The sequence below is a fragment of the Carica papaya genome, chromosome 6 (genome assembly GCF_054855325.1).
Source record: "Carica papaya isolate Zhongbai chromosome 6, ASM5485532v1, whole genome shotgun sequence".
Lineage (NCBI taxonomy): Eukaryota > Viridiplantae > Streptophyta > Magnoliopsida > Brassicales > Caricaceae > Carica > Carica papaya.
This window is the reverse complement of record NC_142314.1, coordinates 8,056,283-8,071,509: the sequence shown is the minus strand read 5'-3', so window position 1 is coordinate 8,071,509 and position 15,227 is coordinate 8,056,283. Positions and strand designations below refer to the sequence as shown.

Genomic DNA, 15,227 nt, shown 5'->3' with positions numbered 1-15,227 from the left:
TATTTATGATGAGTTTAAGGGCAATATCATGGGCATAAAAAAGGTAACAAGTTGTCTCTCTATCCACAACTGAAGTTGGGTTTATAACAACAGCTTGCTGTACATGTCAAACTATTTGGTTGAAAAAAATATTCGAGTTATTGCATTATTTCAAGCAGAGGCCTATATATGTTTATTGTGATAATAACTTAGGTATTAAACTCTGAAAAATTCCAATTTTACATGACAGAAGCAAATATATAGATGTGAAATTTCATTTTCTTAGTGATCTCACAAATGAAGAAGACACTGAATTGGTTTATTGTTAAAGTGAAGACCATATTGCGGATATTCTAACCAAGCCTCTCAAGTTGGCTGCATTTGTGAAGTTGCATACTCTACATGGTGTTTGTTCAATTTATAATTTAAACTGATTGTATAAATTTAAAATTTTATTATATATTTAAGAGTTATTAGTCATGAATTAATAATTACTCAATTCAACAGTTATGGAGCAGTAGAGTAATAGTATCTTAACCATGAAGTAGTGATCATGGAGTAGTGGTCTCTTAATTTCAGCATTTATTAAATATGTGGATTAGTGATGTTCTTAGTAGGTTAGTGGTAATTTATTTTTTATAACGTTTGTTTATTTTTGTCATATTTAAACGAACTGATTTTATAACTAAAAATCACTTGAGTTCAGTTCAATTCTTCTACTACTTTATTTTTACAATTCAATCAAATATGAAATTATAAAAATATATATTTTATTATTCAATTCTTGCATATAAAAAAAATATAATTGAAACCAAATAACAATGCAGATCTCGTGAATTTTAATAATTTTATGTATAATACTTAGTTTTGGTATTTATTAACTTTAATAGAATTAACAAATGTTGTTTGAGAAGAAATTTTATACAATACTCTTCCTAATTATTAAAAGAAATTATAATCTACAATAAAAGACATAAAATAGGTTTCCATTAAGATAAATTATGATAATAATCTTAAGTCAACAATCTTTAGGAAACTATGTTTCCTGCTCGAGTTAAGTGTTATCAATTAACAACAATATATTGTCACTTTATCACGAAGCTTAATAACGTTTGTCAAGCACTTCGAGATGCATACAATTCAATCTCTATGTTTAATCATTTAGGAAAAAAAAACATTTAAAATTTTAGAATGGTTGGTGGCTTCACAATGTACTTACAACAACCTCTCAACAAGTCATGTGTATAATTTCAGGTTCATTAGAATCTGTTTACAAGTTATTATAAACAAATATGTGAAAAAAAAAATATAGTTGTAAGATTGTAGCAATATATAACTAGTTTATTGGTTTTTTCAATGAAATACATTTAAGCATTTAGGTTTTGTTAATATAAATCAATATTAGAATTTACTTCACAAAAATTACCAACTACTTTAAATATAGACATTTATCAAAATAAAAACTCTTATTCAAGCACTTATCTTTCATTGACACCAACTTAACCCATGTAATGACACGATATTCGCTCGTTCTCTTTAGCTCTTTTTTGGATTTTATAATCGCAACTTTTAAGGGTGTGCTTGTTGCAAATCCTATAAATCTCCTATTTCAACTTCTTACCAATCATCTCTTCTTCTTCCACTGTTATTGTGGTAGGATTTGGCAATAGTATGACACACTTTCTCTGTGCAAGATCTAAGATCATTTTTACCTACTTGGAATACCATTGAAATTATCAATGGATCTTATTGAGTTTGGCTTTAAGAAGATCATTGAATAATTTCAAGTCTTTTCATCCTTGAGATACTTTTATTATGTCTTCAAGTTTTGAAAATTTAGTATATTCGTTTGGATCACCTAGTTGCTTATCTTGGTGTTATATAGAGCTTTCCCCTCGTGTGCTTTGAAACTATCATTTTCAGTAAATTTTAATCATGTGATAAAGGGGTCATTCCAAAAAAATAGAGTAATTAACAAAATCATTCATGTTGAGTTTAAAGTACCAAAAGGATAAATTTTTTTAGGTATAGAATTCAAAAGTTTGGATGTGACATTGAACTGTCATATATTTATAAGATAAATAGAAGAATATATTAAACATAAATGTATTATGTTAATTTCTTTTTATGATGTCTTCATACTTTTATACTGTATAAAAAATTTAAATATATAAAAAATATTAATTGAAATAAATTAATAGGGTATTTTTGTTATTAATTAATAAGTATTACAATAAGCTTAAAAATAAGAAGTATTATAATAATTTTATCATTGTTGTTAAATTTAATATGCAAGTTCAATTGTAAAACTATAAGCGTATAGTTGTTTATAAAATATAGAAATTTTTAAATTTTTAAAATTAGTTTTTTTTTGGGTATATTATACCAAAACTCTGAAAAGTTTGTAATTTACCCACTTTTTATTGGGTTTATGTCCTTAATTTGCTAAATCCAAATCCACTTGTACGAGATGTGTAAACTGATTGGCTTCAAATTTTGCAATTCTATAGAGAACAACCCGCGTTTCAGGAATTCTCTCTTCTCTTTCGGACGTAAGTCAGCAGCCGGATTTCGCCAGATGCACCGGCGACCGCCCAGCTCAGACGTACCGTTCGGAACTCTTCCACAGATCCTTCACTAGCTGCATAGATCCAAACTCTTCCCCGTTCGACGTTCACAAAGCCGGTATCTGTGCTCTTGCCGTACACGTTCCGTGTTATTTTTTCAAGCTGCACTGACTATTTTTTCCAACCTGCTAATCAAGCAATTTTAGTACGTAAATTCAACCTCAAAACCCTTTCTCCAGTGAGGAAACGAGCAATCATCCAAAGGAAGAAGATGGCTGTCAACGAATCTCAAATTTGGGGCTATTAGAGTAGTGTGAACACGTGACTTGGCAATGCCAATGAACCTCAATCATTTATGCCCGTGCGTATCTGTATCTTCCCAAGTTCACCATTGACCCTCAACTGGAGATTCATGCAAAAGGTAAGACGAGATGCTAAATTATCTTCTTTTTTTTTTCTTTGAATTTTTCGTTTAGAACTCGAGTTAAAAGTTGAAACGGGGCTTGCCGGTGAACACAGAAGTTCCTAGATGGACAAGCAACTTTTTTTTTTTTTTTAATCTTATGGACTTTAATTTCTAGTTCATGTGTTTGATAAATTGGGTGAGTGAAACGTTACTGTTGTGGGGTTTTTTTCTTATTGTTAATATGTGAACATTCTGTAGCAAAGCAAGCGATTTGTTTATTGTCTATTCTACATGGAGATTTTTGTTCGTCATTAGGTTCTTCATAAGGTTTTGGCTGCAAATACAAATTGCTCTTTTGATTTAGGTTTAGGATTTTGGTTCGCGGATTGCAATTTTTTGAGTCAATTTTGTCCATGCTTATATGTTTCAATGGAAGAGAATGTAAGATAGGAAAGCAAATTTTTAGTCATAAATTGTTCACAATTTCATGAGTTCACAAATTTCTCAGATCTAGATATTTATTCTTTATTATATACTCTATTTCTCTCGAAATTCAGTTCTTCTGTGAGTTTTGGTTTGTTAAATCCGTGATTTAGTTTTTATTATTTAGCATCTTCAGTGTATTACTATGTTCGTGTATAGCTGTGGAAGTACTTACTAGCTCTGAGCCTTTTCTGTTGACTTGATCAACTGATATTTGTGGACTTGTTATTCATTGCTTTTTATTTAGCACAAATTGGCTTTATTTCAAGATGGTAAAATAGGATCTCAGTTTCTTTCTATACAGCCTGATAACTTGGTGATGAGGATTTCAAAAAAGTAAATATGGAGAGCCAGATTCAAAGGTCCATTTCTTTACGGTTAAATCGCAGAGGAGAACGGAGTAGCCAAAACTTAAATGCTAAAGGTGAGAAGATGCTGCACATATTCATGCTTCCTAATGCAACAAAGAATATTTCTCTGGTCTTAGTGGATATTTAATGTAGCATGTGTTCATGATCTAATGTAGACGAGATAAATTGCATCTTCTGGGTTTAATATTGCTTTATTTTACATGACAGGGCAACTATTTTTTTATCGTTAGATATAAAAGCAAATTGTTTTTCTTTTGGATATTTAGCAAGTCATGCCTTCCGATATTTTTTTTTGGCTTTCTTTTTTCTTTTTGTGATAAAAGAGAATGTCTTTGCATTCTGTAATGAGGTAGATTGTGGTTTTGGATTGGGATGTCAATAAGTTATGTTTATGGTGATGCAGACGCTGAAGGTGGTTTCTTTTCTCCTGAGAGGTTGCCCCAAGATTATACGATGAAGATCATTTGGAAGAGGGGCTTCATTCGTTTGGTTTTTGTAGCAGGCATCCTGTGGATGTTGCTCATTCTTGTTGTATCACTATTTCATCTTTGGTCTTGTCAATCTTCAGTAGCTTTCTTTTCAGGTATTTCGGAAGAAAATACCTTATGTGGGGTGCTTATGTGTGTATTAATTATTCAAAGTTGGTCTAAAATATTATTTTTTCATTCACCTCTAAGTTGGTACCTTAAGTTCATTTGCAGTTACTGAATTTCTTATTAAGGTGGACACAGTAAAAAGGATGCATTCTAATGAATGATCAATTTTCAAAACACACTTTCATTATTCAAGTCTTTTCTGATTAGTGAAATATACTTATTTTCGTCTTGGTACGTGTTGCCTTGTGAACAACTTTTCTTATTCAAAACATTCTAATGAAAATGTCAGAATTTCAAAATATACTTTCATTATTCAAAACTTTTCCTATGAGTGAACTTTGCTTATTTCCGTCTCAGCACATGTCGCATTGTGCTTTATGTCGATGCACACACTTGGAGGTGTTTCCTCATGTTGTTTCATCCTTACCTCCACATTCTATGGCCAAGAACGAAGTTATCATTGTTATATAATCTGTGATTGTGAATAATTCAGAACTTGCTTATAAAACTTGCAATACCTTATTATTGGTATATACCTGATTTAGTTAGTGGTACAAGGAGTGGTGAACAAGCTCTAATCAATAAATTACTCTTTGAAAACCAGATTCTTCTCCCAACAGTTTGAAAAAATTATGATTTCTGTGTTATATGCAGCTTTCTGCAACAGAGAAGGCAAGCTATTTATGGTGCTTGACACAATGGGGTTTTTACCAAAACCACAACACCGTAAGATCATATCAGATTTTTTCTTTGAAAAGTTTATCTCTATCTTCTTGTAAGTATTGATAATGACTTTACCCACTTCTATTAGGTTGTCCAATTCCTGTCAAAAATGACCCCGAGAGAGTAAATGTTCCAAACAGTAGAACTCCTGATACTGTTGTAAAAAATCTTTCCTACATTATAGAGGATGAATTTGTGAATAATGGATCTGAGTCTCCAGTTTTTGGGGGACGTCAAAGCTGGTTAGAAAGACAAGAAAGTTTCAAACTGAATTTTACCATGAAGGTAAACTGATGGAATGTCAGAGTGTCACATTAGATTTACTTTGTTTTAATTTCACCAGGAAATCATTTCACTTTAGATATTTATACTGCTGTAGTTTTTATTACTTTTGCTTTCCCCTTGATTTTCCTTGGTCTCTTTTATTCTGTCCTTCAGGTTCACTGTGGATTCATGCAAGGTGGCGGTGCTGACATGATATCTGTAGATATTAAATATGTTAAGAAGTGTAGGTTTGTAGTTGCTTCTGGGATTTTCGATGGATATGATGTACCTCATCAGCCTTCAAATGTAAGCCACCGATCTAAGAAGCTCTTCTGTTTTCTTATGGTGGTGGATGAGGTCTCTCTCGATTTCATAAAGAAAAATGTTACTATCAGGGAGGACGATCAAGGGGGACAATGGGTTGGCATATGGCGACTCATTCTACTGAAGCATCCACCTTATGATGAGCCCAGAAGAAATGGGAAGGTTCCTAAAATTTTAACCCACAGGTTGTTCCCTGAAACACAGTACAGCATTTGGATTGATGGCAAAATGGAACTGATAGTTGATCCATTGTTAATCTTGGAAAGGTATTCTACTGCTGGCATACAATCATTCCAACTAAACTTTGCTCATTCTTTTCTTGGTTGTGGAGAAAGTTGAGAAATTGAAAGAAAATGAGACTTAAATACATATCACATGCTATGACATGATAGCTTTGTTTAAATGAAAACCTTTCTTATTGTTACTACCTGAATATCTTTATTTTATTGTTTTCTTATTGTCTTCTTGGTGAAACAATTGATAACATGAATAATTTGAGTTGCAGATATTTATGGCGTGAAAAGAACACATTTGCCATTGCCCAACATAAGCACCATCACAGTATATATGAGGAGGCCGATGCCAACAAGCGAAGGAAGCGATATGCTCGACCTCTTATTGATCTTCACATGAAAATATACCGTTATGAGGGAATGGAACCATGGAGTTTGAAGAAAAGTACCCCCAGTGGTAAGACCTGAAGTCCACCATAAGTTGTTGTATATTCTTTTGCCCGTGAACTTAGTAAACTTGGACAACAAAAGAAGGATTCTGCTGGGGAAGTTTACTGAAAGGAAGATAAGAAAATTCCTTCCTTTTTCTATTGCAATAAGATAGAAAGATAAAAGGTCACTGTCTTCGTCTTAACTGGAAGTATAGATACTACCAGGAAAGGAGCTGTGGAAAATACTCTCACAAAACAGAGTCGGATGTTGAACTGTGAAAACAAGAAAAATAGAGAAAACTATCATATGGTATAGCAACGCGGCTACATCTGCGTAATGTTTGTGATTTTTACTATGAAATATTCTCTTAGGTTTAAAGTTTTTCAAAGATTTAAGGAAAGCTAAAAGTATGAAATACTCCCTTAACGAAAATGGTCTTGCCTAGAGCTTGGTGTGAACAGTATTCTCTCTGAATATGAGCTCCAAACTAAACAGCAATAGGCTTGCAGTTGCACTTTGGCCCTCTTAATGGACATTGATCTACATGTTTTTCATAGTTGACGTTGAGTTACAGGGTGCAATATAGGGTGCCTTGCGACCACCAAACTTAGTCACCTTGGTCTGCGCTCTTCTTTTGTAGATTCTAGAAATAAACATCACAAATTCCATTTTTTTATGATTCTAATAGTAAGAGAGCACAAGTCAATATAAATTTCTAGAGCAGGAAGTTCTAGAACAGTTATTTTGTTTGTCTCCAATGATTTAATAGTTAATTTAAGGATTTGTGTCTTCACATTTAGCTGTTATCGTGGTAATAATAGTAAGAGAGCACAGGTCAATATAAATTTCTAGTGCATGAAGTTATAGAACAGTTATTTTATTTCTTTCTCCAATGATTTAATAATTAATTTAAGGACTTGCTGTTATCGTGGTAATAATGATGCTGTCTGTACAGGCAGTGGATTTAATCTTTCATATTATTAACTGCTGTTAGTAATATGCAGATGTGCCGGAGGGAGCGGTAATCATAAGAGAGCATACTGCACTGAATAACTTGTTTAGTTGCTTGTGGTTCAATGAGGTCCATCTGTTCACACCAAGAGATCAGCTGAGTTTTGGCTATGTTGTGTACAGGTTAGGACCTGCATTTAAGTTCTATATGTTTCCAAATTGTGAGTACAACTCACTGTTTACATTGCACCCCCATACTCGAGAGCATTCCTCCAAAGTTGAGTGGGTGAAGAACCTTAATGAGTTGGAGGGAAAAGGTAGCAACATGAAAGAGAGCAAGGGCGGGTTTGGTTTGTGGACTCCTTATCCTGGAAATCTTGATTCAGTTGTCCTTCCCCCAGTTGCAAGAACTTCAAAAGCAGGCTGAAGTTTTGAACTCAACACATTTGATAGGTTTTTTTTTTTTGAATGTAACCTTTCAACATTGTTTGATCAATTTATTTTATTAATTTATGTCTGCTTCATTTAAAGAGTAGGCACACCCAGAAACTATATGTATAATAGTTAAAAGATGTTTAAAAATATGACTGGTATAATCTTTACCTGGCTATGATGAGATCTCCAAAAATATAGATAGTGGAATTTCTCATCTCTTTTTCGACTTTCAAAATAAGAATTATGTTTTTTGTTTTAAATTTTTTTTAAGATAGATAATCAAATATAAAATTGTATACTTCAAAATAATTTATTGTTCTCCGAAAAATTTAACTTAATAAATGTCTCGGTATCAGTTATAGTGACAAATATATGCCAAATTTTAAAAGATTCTTTTTCTAATTTAAACTATTTTGACGGATTAGTACAAAATTTCAAATTTTCTGTATTATTATTAAAAGAAAATACTAGACATATCCTTGATGGGTAAATACTGACATAAACAATTTTGAGGGCCAGAAAGACAGGCTAATGCATTACGACTGACTAAAATTTCCATGAAAATCTAAACCTGAGCAATAAAAGATATGGAACACGGTGTTTATTTCTAATGCAAAACCCTCATTTCCAGTTCAGCGAGTATAATCTTAATCCAGACCACAATAAACATAATATGTATCCAGACTGCATAAATAACAAGCTCTAAACAAGGATCTGCGGCAGGGGGTTAATGTACCTCACTAGGACAAAAAACTCTGCACGAGAGGGGCTCAATTTTGGACTACAGCTTTTATTACCACGCAGGGTAGGAAGGTAGGCCCAGCCTACTATAGTAGCATGCAAAAAGAACAAATTGGAGAAAACAAATCAAGGTAAGGGGTAGCCAAGCTGGTTTCTTTCATCAACTTGTTGCATCCCGACTGTAGTACTGGTCAAGAGTCTTTGCTGGTATACGGTGAAGAAGCTCACGAGGGAAGATGCGAAGCAGTGTCCATGCCAAGTCAAGGGACTGGAAGATGTTGCGAGTGTCATAAGCTCCTTGTGTCACAAATTTCCTCTCAAATTTATCCAAAAACTCCAAGTATAGCTGTTCCATTCAAGAATAACCTCATCAATTTACAACAGAAATACATACATATGTACATATGTATGTAGATAAAATACATATATGAATATACATATTTTAGGCAGATCATTGTTTGAGAGAGAGAGAGAGGGGGAGATAGAGAGAGAGAGAGAGACCAAGTCCTCAGAAGAGAGTGCTTCTTCTCCAACCACAGCTTTCATTGCCTGGACATCCTTGCCAATGGCATAATTTGCATACAACTGAAGAGGTTTAAAATTTGGAAAACGAACAGAAGTAAGACTTTGACACGTTCAGCCTTCAGGTGAAACCAAAACAACTTTGAGCTACATAACAATAAATTGGCACCTGGTTAGACACATCAGCATGGTCCCTGCGAGTCATCCCTTCACCAATAGCACTCTGCAAAAGTTTTACGGTTTTGCATTCAGAATGATCATAATTTAAAAGCCTATTTCTCCTCAACTGATTAGATTGGACTGATTACAAAACCAGAGTTTCAAGGAAATGAGACAACTCCGTACCTTCATCAGACGAGACAGGGATGGTAGGACATTGATTGGTGGGTATATCTGAAAACTCAGATTAGCCAACATTCAGTTTCAAGCATTAAATATTCTACGAGTTTCCATCTAGTTATTTCTTTTTTCACAGAAACTCTGCATGCTGAATCATTTCATTTCAATTGCCATGTTACATGAGAGAGATGAATATCAAAATTAAGATTCTTAATGCACCAGAGGAAGACATTTCAGTTCAACATTCAACTGATATTTCTTTTATATTTGTCTATTGTTATATGCATTCATCAAAGAAAGCATGGATTAAGCAATGATAACTATCCCAAGCTGTTCAACAAAGCAAAAGGACAGATGGAAAAAATTGTAATTGGCAAATAAAGGCATCACTACAAGTCAACTTCCTCTACCCACAACATGCCCTTCCATCGCAATTCTTTGACAAGCATTGCGTGCTAGAATCTATGTGGATGGTAGTGCTGAATACATCATGAATCAGTAATGGAGAGGTCACTTTCAAATCTGTTCAATCGTAAAAGCTGACAATTGACTTGTACATTATATTAAGAAACATTAGAAGCCTTTACCTGTCTATTGTGAAGCTGCCTGTCAATATATATTTGCCCCTCTGTGATATATCCTGTAAGATCTGGAGTTGGATGCGTAATATCTGCCCAAACAAAGAAACCAACTTCAAATGCTGCATAATCAACAAAACACTGAATGATATACACAGCAGTCGACACGGTTTACAGCTGTATTACCATCATTAGGCATGGTCAGAATTGGAATTTGTGTGATGGAACCTTTTCGTCCTTCAATTCTTCCGGCACGCTCATATATTGTGGCCAAATCAGTATACATGTACCCTGGATACCCACGTCTTCCAGGTACTTCTTCTCGGGCAGCAGATACCTACAGGTAGTTTGGCATATAACTTGTCACAAAACTATGAGCTTATAGAAAGTATCCAATTGAAATATTTCAAAAAGTTAAGTTCTGACTTCAGAGTAAAGTCCCAGAAAGCTTAAGTAGTTCTTCAAATATCTTCAGTATCTAGGAAGAACTACAATCAACGTAAGATTTAAGCATTTTAGACAGCCCTGGATTGTACTAGTTTGATATATTGCAGCTGAAAAACAAGGGATCCTGATCCTTTTCTCCCCTCACAAACTAACGTTTTTATCAAATCATCATAATTAAATCCAATGCTGAAAGAGGACTATAGTTCAGGTTTCATCAGTAAGCAGGTTATAAGGCACTCTTTAAAGGTGGCTGCAAAAGCAATGTGTTTATGGGAGGTGTCTGGGAGGTAGAGAGGAGAGGGGAAGGGTGGAAGGGATGACACAATTGCAGCAAAGCCTCCAGTATTCTCTCCCCGTTGCAAGTTAAACATAGATGTTAGTCATTACCTCACGAAGAGCATCAGCATAAGAACTCATATCTGTAAGTATAACAAGCACATGCTTGCCACATTCATATGCTAAATATTCTGCTGTAGTAAGAGCAATACGAGGAGTGATAATACGTTCAATTGTAGGATCATTTGCCTGCACAAAAGATTCGCATAGACAAGTTTTAGGAATTACAGCACTTACAGGTCCAAGTTAACTTCCCTTTCAAAATAATTAAAGTAGTTCATTACAAAAAATTAACACTCTGAAGAAGATACATACTAGGTTGAGGAAAAGGGTCACTCTCTCCATTGATCCATTTTCCTCAAAATCACGTTTGAAAAACTGTGCAGTTTCCATATTCACACCCATGGCTGCAAAAACAATAGCGAAATTGTCCTCTTCCTCATCCTGAAAATTTAGGGTATGTCAAAAACTCACCTTGGCGGGAAATTGGTGGTAGTATATCTATCACTGTGACAGATGGCAGTTAATAATTGACATATCAAAGTTTTTCTAACAGAAAACAATAAACATAAAGTAAGAACAACAAGACGTAACACTTCAGATACATACCACATAGATCAATTTACAAAACTCGAATAAATAGGACATCAAATACAATTAATTTTAAAGACTGCCAATATATTTGTGCTAACTTAAGACTTAAAAGATGATCTATATCCCAAAAAATAATGTGTTCTTTTGAAAGAAGTACTACCTAAAATGATATTTGGCTACATAGTAAATTGCCTAAAATGAAGTCAGTATAGCAGATACCAAATTTTACAACTAAAAAAGAATGGAAATAAATAAAGCATAAATGTATTTGGGCTAAACGACATGTAAGGCATAGGACAAAAGATTATATATATATATATATATTAAAATAATGTGTCCTATTGAATGGAGCACTACTTAACCTGATATTTTGCTCTAGCGCTAAATTGTTCAAAACAATTCAAGTATATCGGATATGAATCTGTTCGAGCATTAAAAAAATAGAAAAAAAGATACCATGTATTCAAGCATATCGGATATGAGTTTTACTCACTGCAGATGTTCGAGAGTTGATATGTATTTATAAATATCAGCAAATAAAATGTACCTCAAGAAGATTTCCAGACTTCTCCAACCGTTTAACCAAACCAGCTTGGCGACAAATCTGAGCAGCAATCTCATTGTGGGGAAGACCAGCAGCAGAAAAAAGCGGGATCTTTTGTCCTCTAGCAATAGAATTCATCACATCAATAGTAGAAATCCCTGTCTGTATCATCTCTTCGGGGTAGGTTCTCTCGCTAGGATTGATAGAACTCCCTGCAGAAAGTATAAAAAGAAATTTAAAGCTCGGGGAACAAAGAGCATAAAAGTGAATATTTCATTGATATTCAAATATTATTTGCTCCATGAAAACATTTATTTTTTGTAAATAATAATTTGTCCAGCAAGAGCATAACATCACTGACCAGAAATATCCAAGTAAGCCTCAGGCAAAATTGGAGGACCATTATCAATGGGTTTCCCAGAACCATTAAAAATGCGCCCAAGCATATCCAATGAGACGGGAGTCTTCAAGACCTACAGAAGTGACAATTACAGTAGTTCAGATCAGTGGGAAAAAGCTTCCAAAACCAATGAAACATGTACAGGATATGAATAAAAACAATGACGAGGTAAACAATTTTTTCCTTCAAATGTAACTAAAGTAATGCCACTTGCAAAGCATGTTAATAATATTGAACATAAAAAGAATATACATTGAACATTGAAAAAGCAAGCTAATACTATATGGTAAGGGATAACGAGAAAGGTTTTTACCTCTCCTGTAAATTGCACAGTTGTGTATTTGTTGTCAATTCCAGATGTCCCTTCAAAAACCTGGCCAACCAGACGTCAAATGAACAAAGCATGCATCATTACTCTTAATTATACTCCAAATATTTAATTTTAGTAAGAAGGGCATCACAATTTGCAAATAAAGTAAAAGAAAAACATCTCCAGGACCATCATATATTCCCAAGAAGGGGGGGGGGGGGGGGGGGAGGGGGGGAAGCCATATGGGACTGCAACTAAATGTTAAAGTATATTCTTAATTTCTCTTGAAACTACATAAGCATGTGCATAAGACTAAAAGAATGCGTAAAATGATGAACTGAGAGAAAAATTCAAATGGTCATTACCTGAACAACAGCCTTCTCCCCATCAACTTCAAGGACTTGACCACGTCGGGTTGTTCCATCCCCTAAACGAATATTAACAATCTCTTGATATTTCGGTCCCTAGTGCAATATATCAGAAAAACACATGAATCATAAAGATTTTCAAGAGGGGTCATAATTAAGATAAAGCATAAGATCATATTAGATGTGGCATATAGAAGGAGAAAAATATACCTTAACTTTATCAAGAATAACTAGAGGTCCTGCCACTCCAGAGACAGTTCTATACTCTGCAAAGGTATCATGAAAAGAAAATAGCATAGACACTGATCAATGCTACAAACAGTGGTTACTCACATATTTTAATGAGAAAATTATCAATACCCATGTTGCTGAATGCTAACATGAGTTCCCATCAGGAAAAAAAGTTCTGAAAAGTGACATGAATTTCATATGAACCAAAGAAAGTTAGAAATTGTGATTAAGAGGCATGCGCCATGGACAACTTACCCATGCCAATCTCCAGCGTTCCCTCTTCCATATCGTGATTGTTTTGCGCCACACCCATTCTCAAGCTTCATATGCCAAGCAAAAGCATCATCAAATAAGAACATGATGTATGTTTTAAAAAAATCAGTTTTGTTTCCCAGCACTCTGATCCGCAAAGTAGTCCAATATTTGGTAAATGAGTCGGAGATTATACAATTTCATAAAAGAATTCTCCTATCAATCCGAAAAAAACCAGAGATGAAAAGCCCTAAATAATAGTCAGCACAATTTGATTCTAACTGTTACTTCAGCAGATGCATGAACTGATACACTCTTCAACTCTACTTAACTTCAACTAGACTAAGTTCTGCTTTGAGCTCATCCTAAACCCTAAAATTCCTAGCTACCCATCGTATCTAACCGATTAATTTATACCATTCTGCTATTGTTTAACATCTTCCCAGCAGCCAAACAGCATCAATGCATGGATAGCTTTCAACTTCATTTCATTAAAACCTAGGACTATACTGAAAACCTTCACAGGAGAATCGAGAATAATTAAGTACAGACACGAAGACTGACAACGAAACAATGTTGAAGCGCCGAGATTATAATCAATCAATAGCAGGATCAAATGAGTATGGGATCCGATTTAGTGCAATAGTCTGATTATAAAACTTAATCGAAGAAAGAAATTAAAATAAGCGAGAAAAAGTAAACTGGAGTTGAAAAGGAACTCACCTTTTGATCTGAGAACTCTATGAAGAAGAAGATACAGAGAGATGGGCTTAGAGAGGGAATAAAACGCGATCTGTGGTGAACTCAGAAAATAAATAATAATTGAATAATTGATTAATGGCAATAACGGTAAATAACACACGCATAGCAGCAAGTAGACATTTGTACAGGGCAAAATTGGGAACAGTCAAACACGTTCCTCTGTATTTTATATATTCTACATTTTCTTGTTCGAATCCATACAGTTTTTTTCTTTTTTTTTTTAAAAAAAAAAAATTAAACATTAAGGTGCAGGTTGACGGAAGTGGGTTCAGATTTGCAGGAAAATATGATAGATTGGGAAAAATTCAGGTTTGATTTTTCAAAATTCATCCCTACCTGACCTGATATAAAAAAATATATTTTTTAGTATAAATAGATTTATATTTATATAAATAATATTAATAAATATATTAATTATAAAAGCCTAAAATTTAAAGAAATGAAAATATTGAATTATATCACCTATAAGCAGAAATAATTTAAAATTTATGATTTACATTACTTACGTAGTAAACCAGGATGCCCAATAGAAATACGAGAATGTCTCTTTATAGAAATTCATAGTAACAGAATGAATAGTTAAAATAAAACGAAATAAAAATTTTATGGAGTTTAACTTCCATTGGGCAACTCTGATGGGGTTCGGGAGGTGACTTTTATTCACAGTCTTTCTGCTGTTTAGGATTTGAATCTTGGTCTTTTTTCTCTAAAATTGTTAAATAAAAGAATGAGTTACACTAATTCAGTAAAAATATCACACTTAACACTGACATAAAAAATCAAAGGTTGGTAAAAATTATAAAACAACCGATGGAGTCATTTCTCTTTCTTAACTAAATTTGTTATATATATAAAAATGTAAATTTCATACTTATCTTTATAAGTTTTCGAAACTGAACGATGAAAATAATAACATGAATCCTATTTTAATAAATTTACATTTTTATCTGCTTACTAGTGCCCCTGAGGGTCTATAGGGATATCCCCCTACACGTGAACTCAATATCCAATTTATTAATCAATCAGCCGTCTCCATATC

At 33.7% G+C, this 15,227-nt stretch overlaps 2 protein-coding genes across 3 annotated transcripts; one reads left to right on the top strand and one right to left on the bottom strand.

Annotated features, from left to right (window-relative positions):
* Positions 1 to 2,394: 2,394 nt before the first annotated feature.
* LOC110819008 (Sept9 (DUF616)) lies at positions 2,395 to 7,939 on the top strand. 2 transcript variants are annotated; one of them, XM_022048082.2, is made up of 8 exons: positions 2,395 to 2,967; positions 3,740 to 3,859; positions 4,210 to 4,389; positions 5,057 to 5,128; positions 5,214 to 5,410; positions 5,564 to 5,979; positions 6,219 to 6,403; positions 7,383 to 7,939. In XM_022048082.2, the coding sequence occupies exons 2-8, from the start codon at positions 3,778 to 3,780 to the stop codon at positions 7,754 to 7,756; spliced, it is 1,506 nt and encodes a 501-aa protein (XP_021903774.1). In that variant the 5' UTR covers positions 2,395 to 2,967; positions 3,740 to 3,777; the 3' UTR covers positions 7,757 to 7,939. The 2 variants fall into 2 exon arrangements, with proteins under 2 accessions (XP_021903774.1, XP_021903775.1); XM_022048083.2 differs by having other exon boundaries at positions 3,725 to 3,859.
* Positions 7,940 to 8,350: 411 nt separating this feature from the next.
* LOC110818960 (V-type proton ATPase subunit B 1) lies at positions 8,351 to 14,290 on the bottom strand. The gene is made up of 15 exons (XM_088222617.1): positions 14,150 to 14,290; positions 13,430 to 13,494; positions 13,154 to 13,209; positions 12,941 to 13,039; positions 12,579 to 12,638; positions 12,227 to 12,338; positions 11,869 to 12,077; positions 11,043 to 11,171; positions 10,779 to 10,916; positions 10,131 to 10,281; positions 9,954 to 10,036; positions 9,373 to 9,420; positions 9,197 to 9,250; positions 9,007 to 9,090; positions 8,351 to 8,851 (listed from the first exon to the last, which is right to left on the bottom strand). The coding sequence occupies exons 2-15, from the start codon at positions 13,485 to 13,487 to the stop codon at positions 8,666 to 8,668; spliced, it is 1,467 nt and encodes a 488-aa protein (XP_088078743.1). The 5' UTR covers positions 13,488 to 13,494; positions 14,150 to 14,290; the 3' UTR covers positions 8,351 to 8,665.
* Between the last annotated feature and the right edge of the window lie 937 nt (positions 14,291 to 15,227).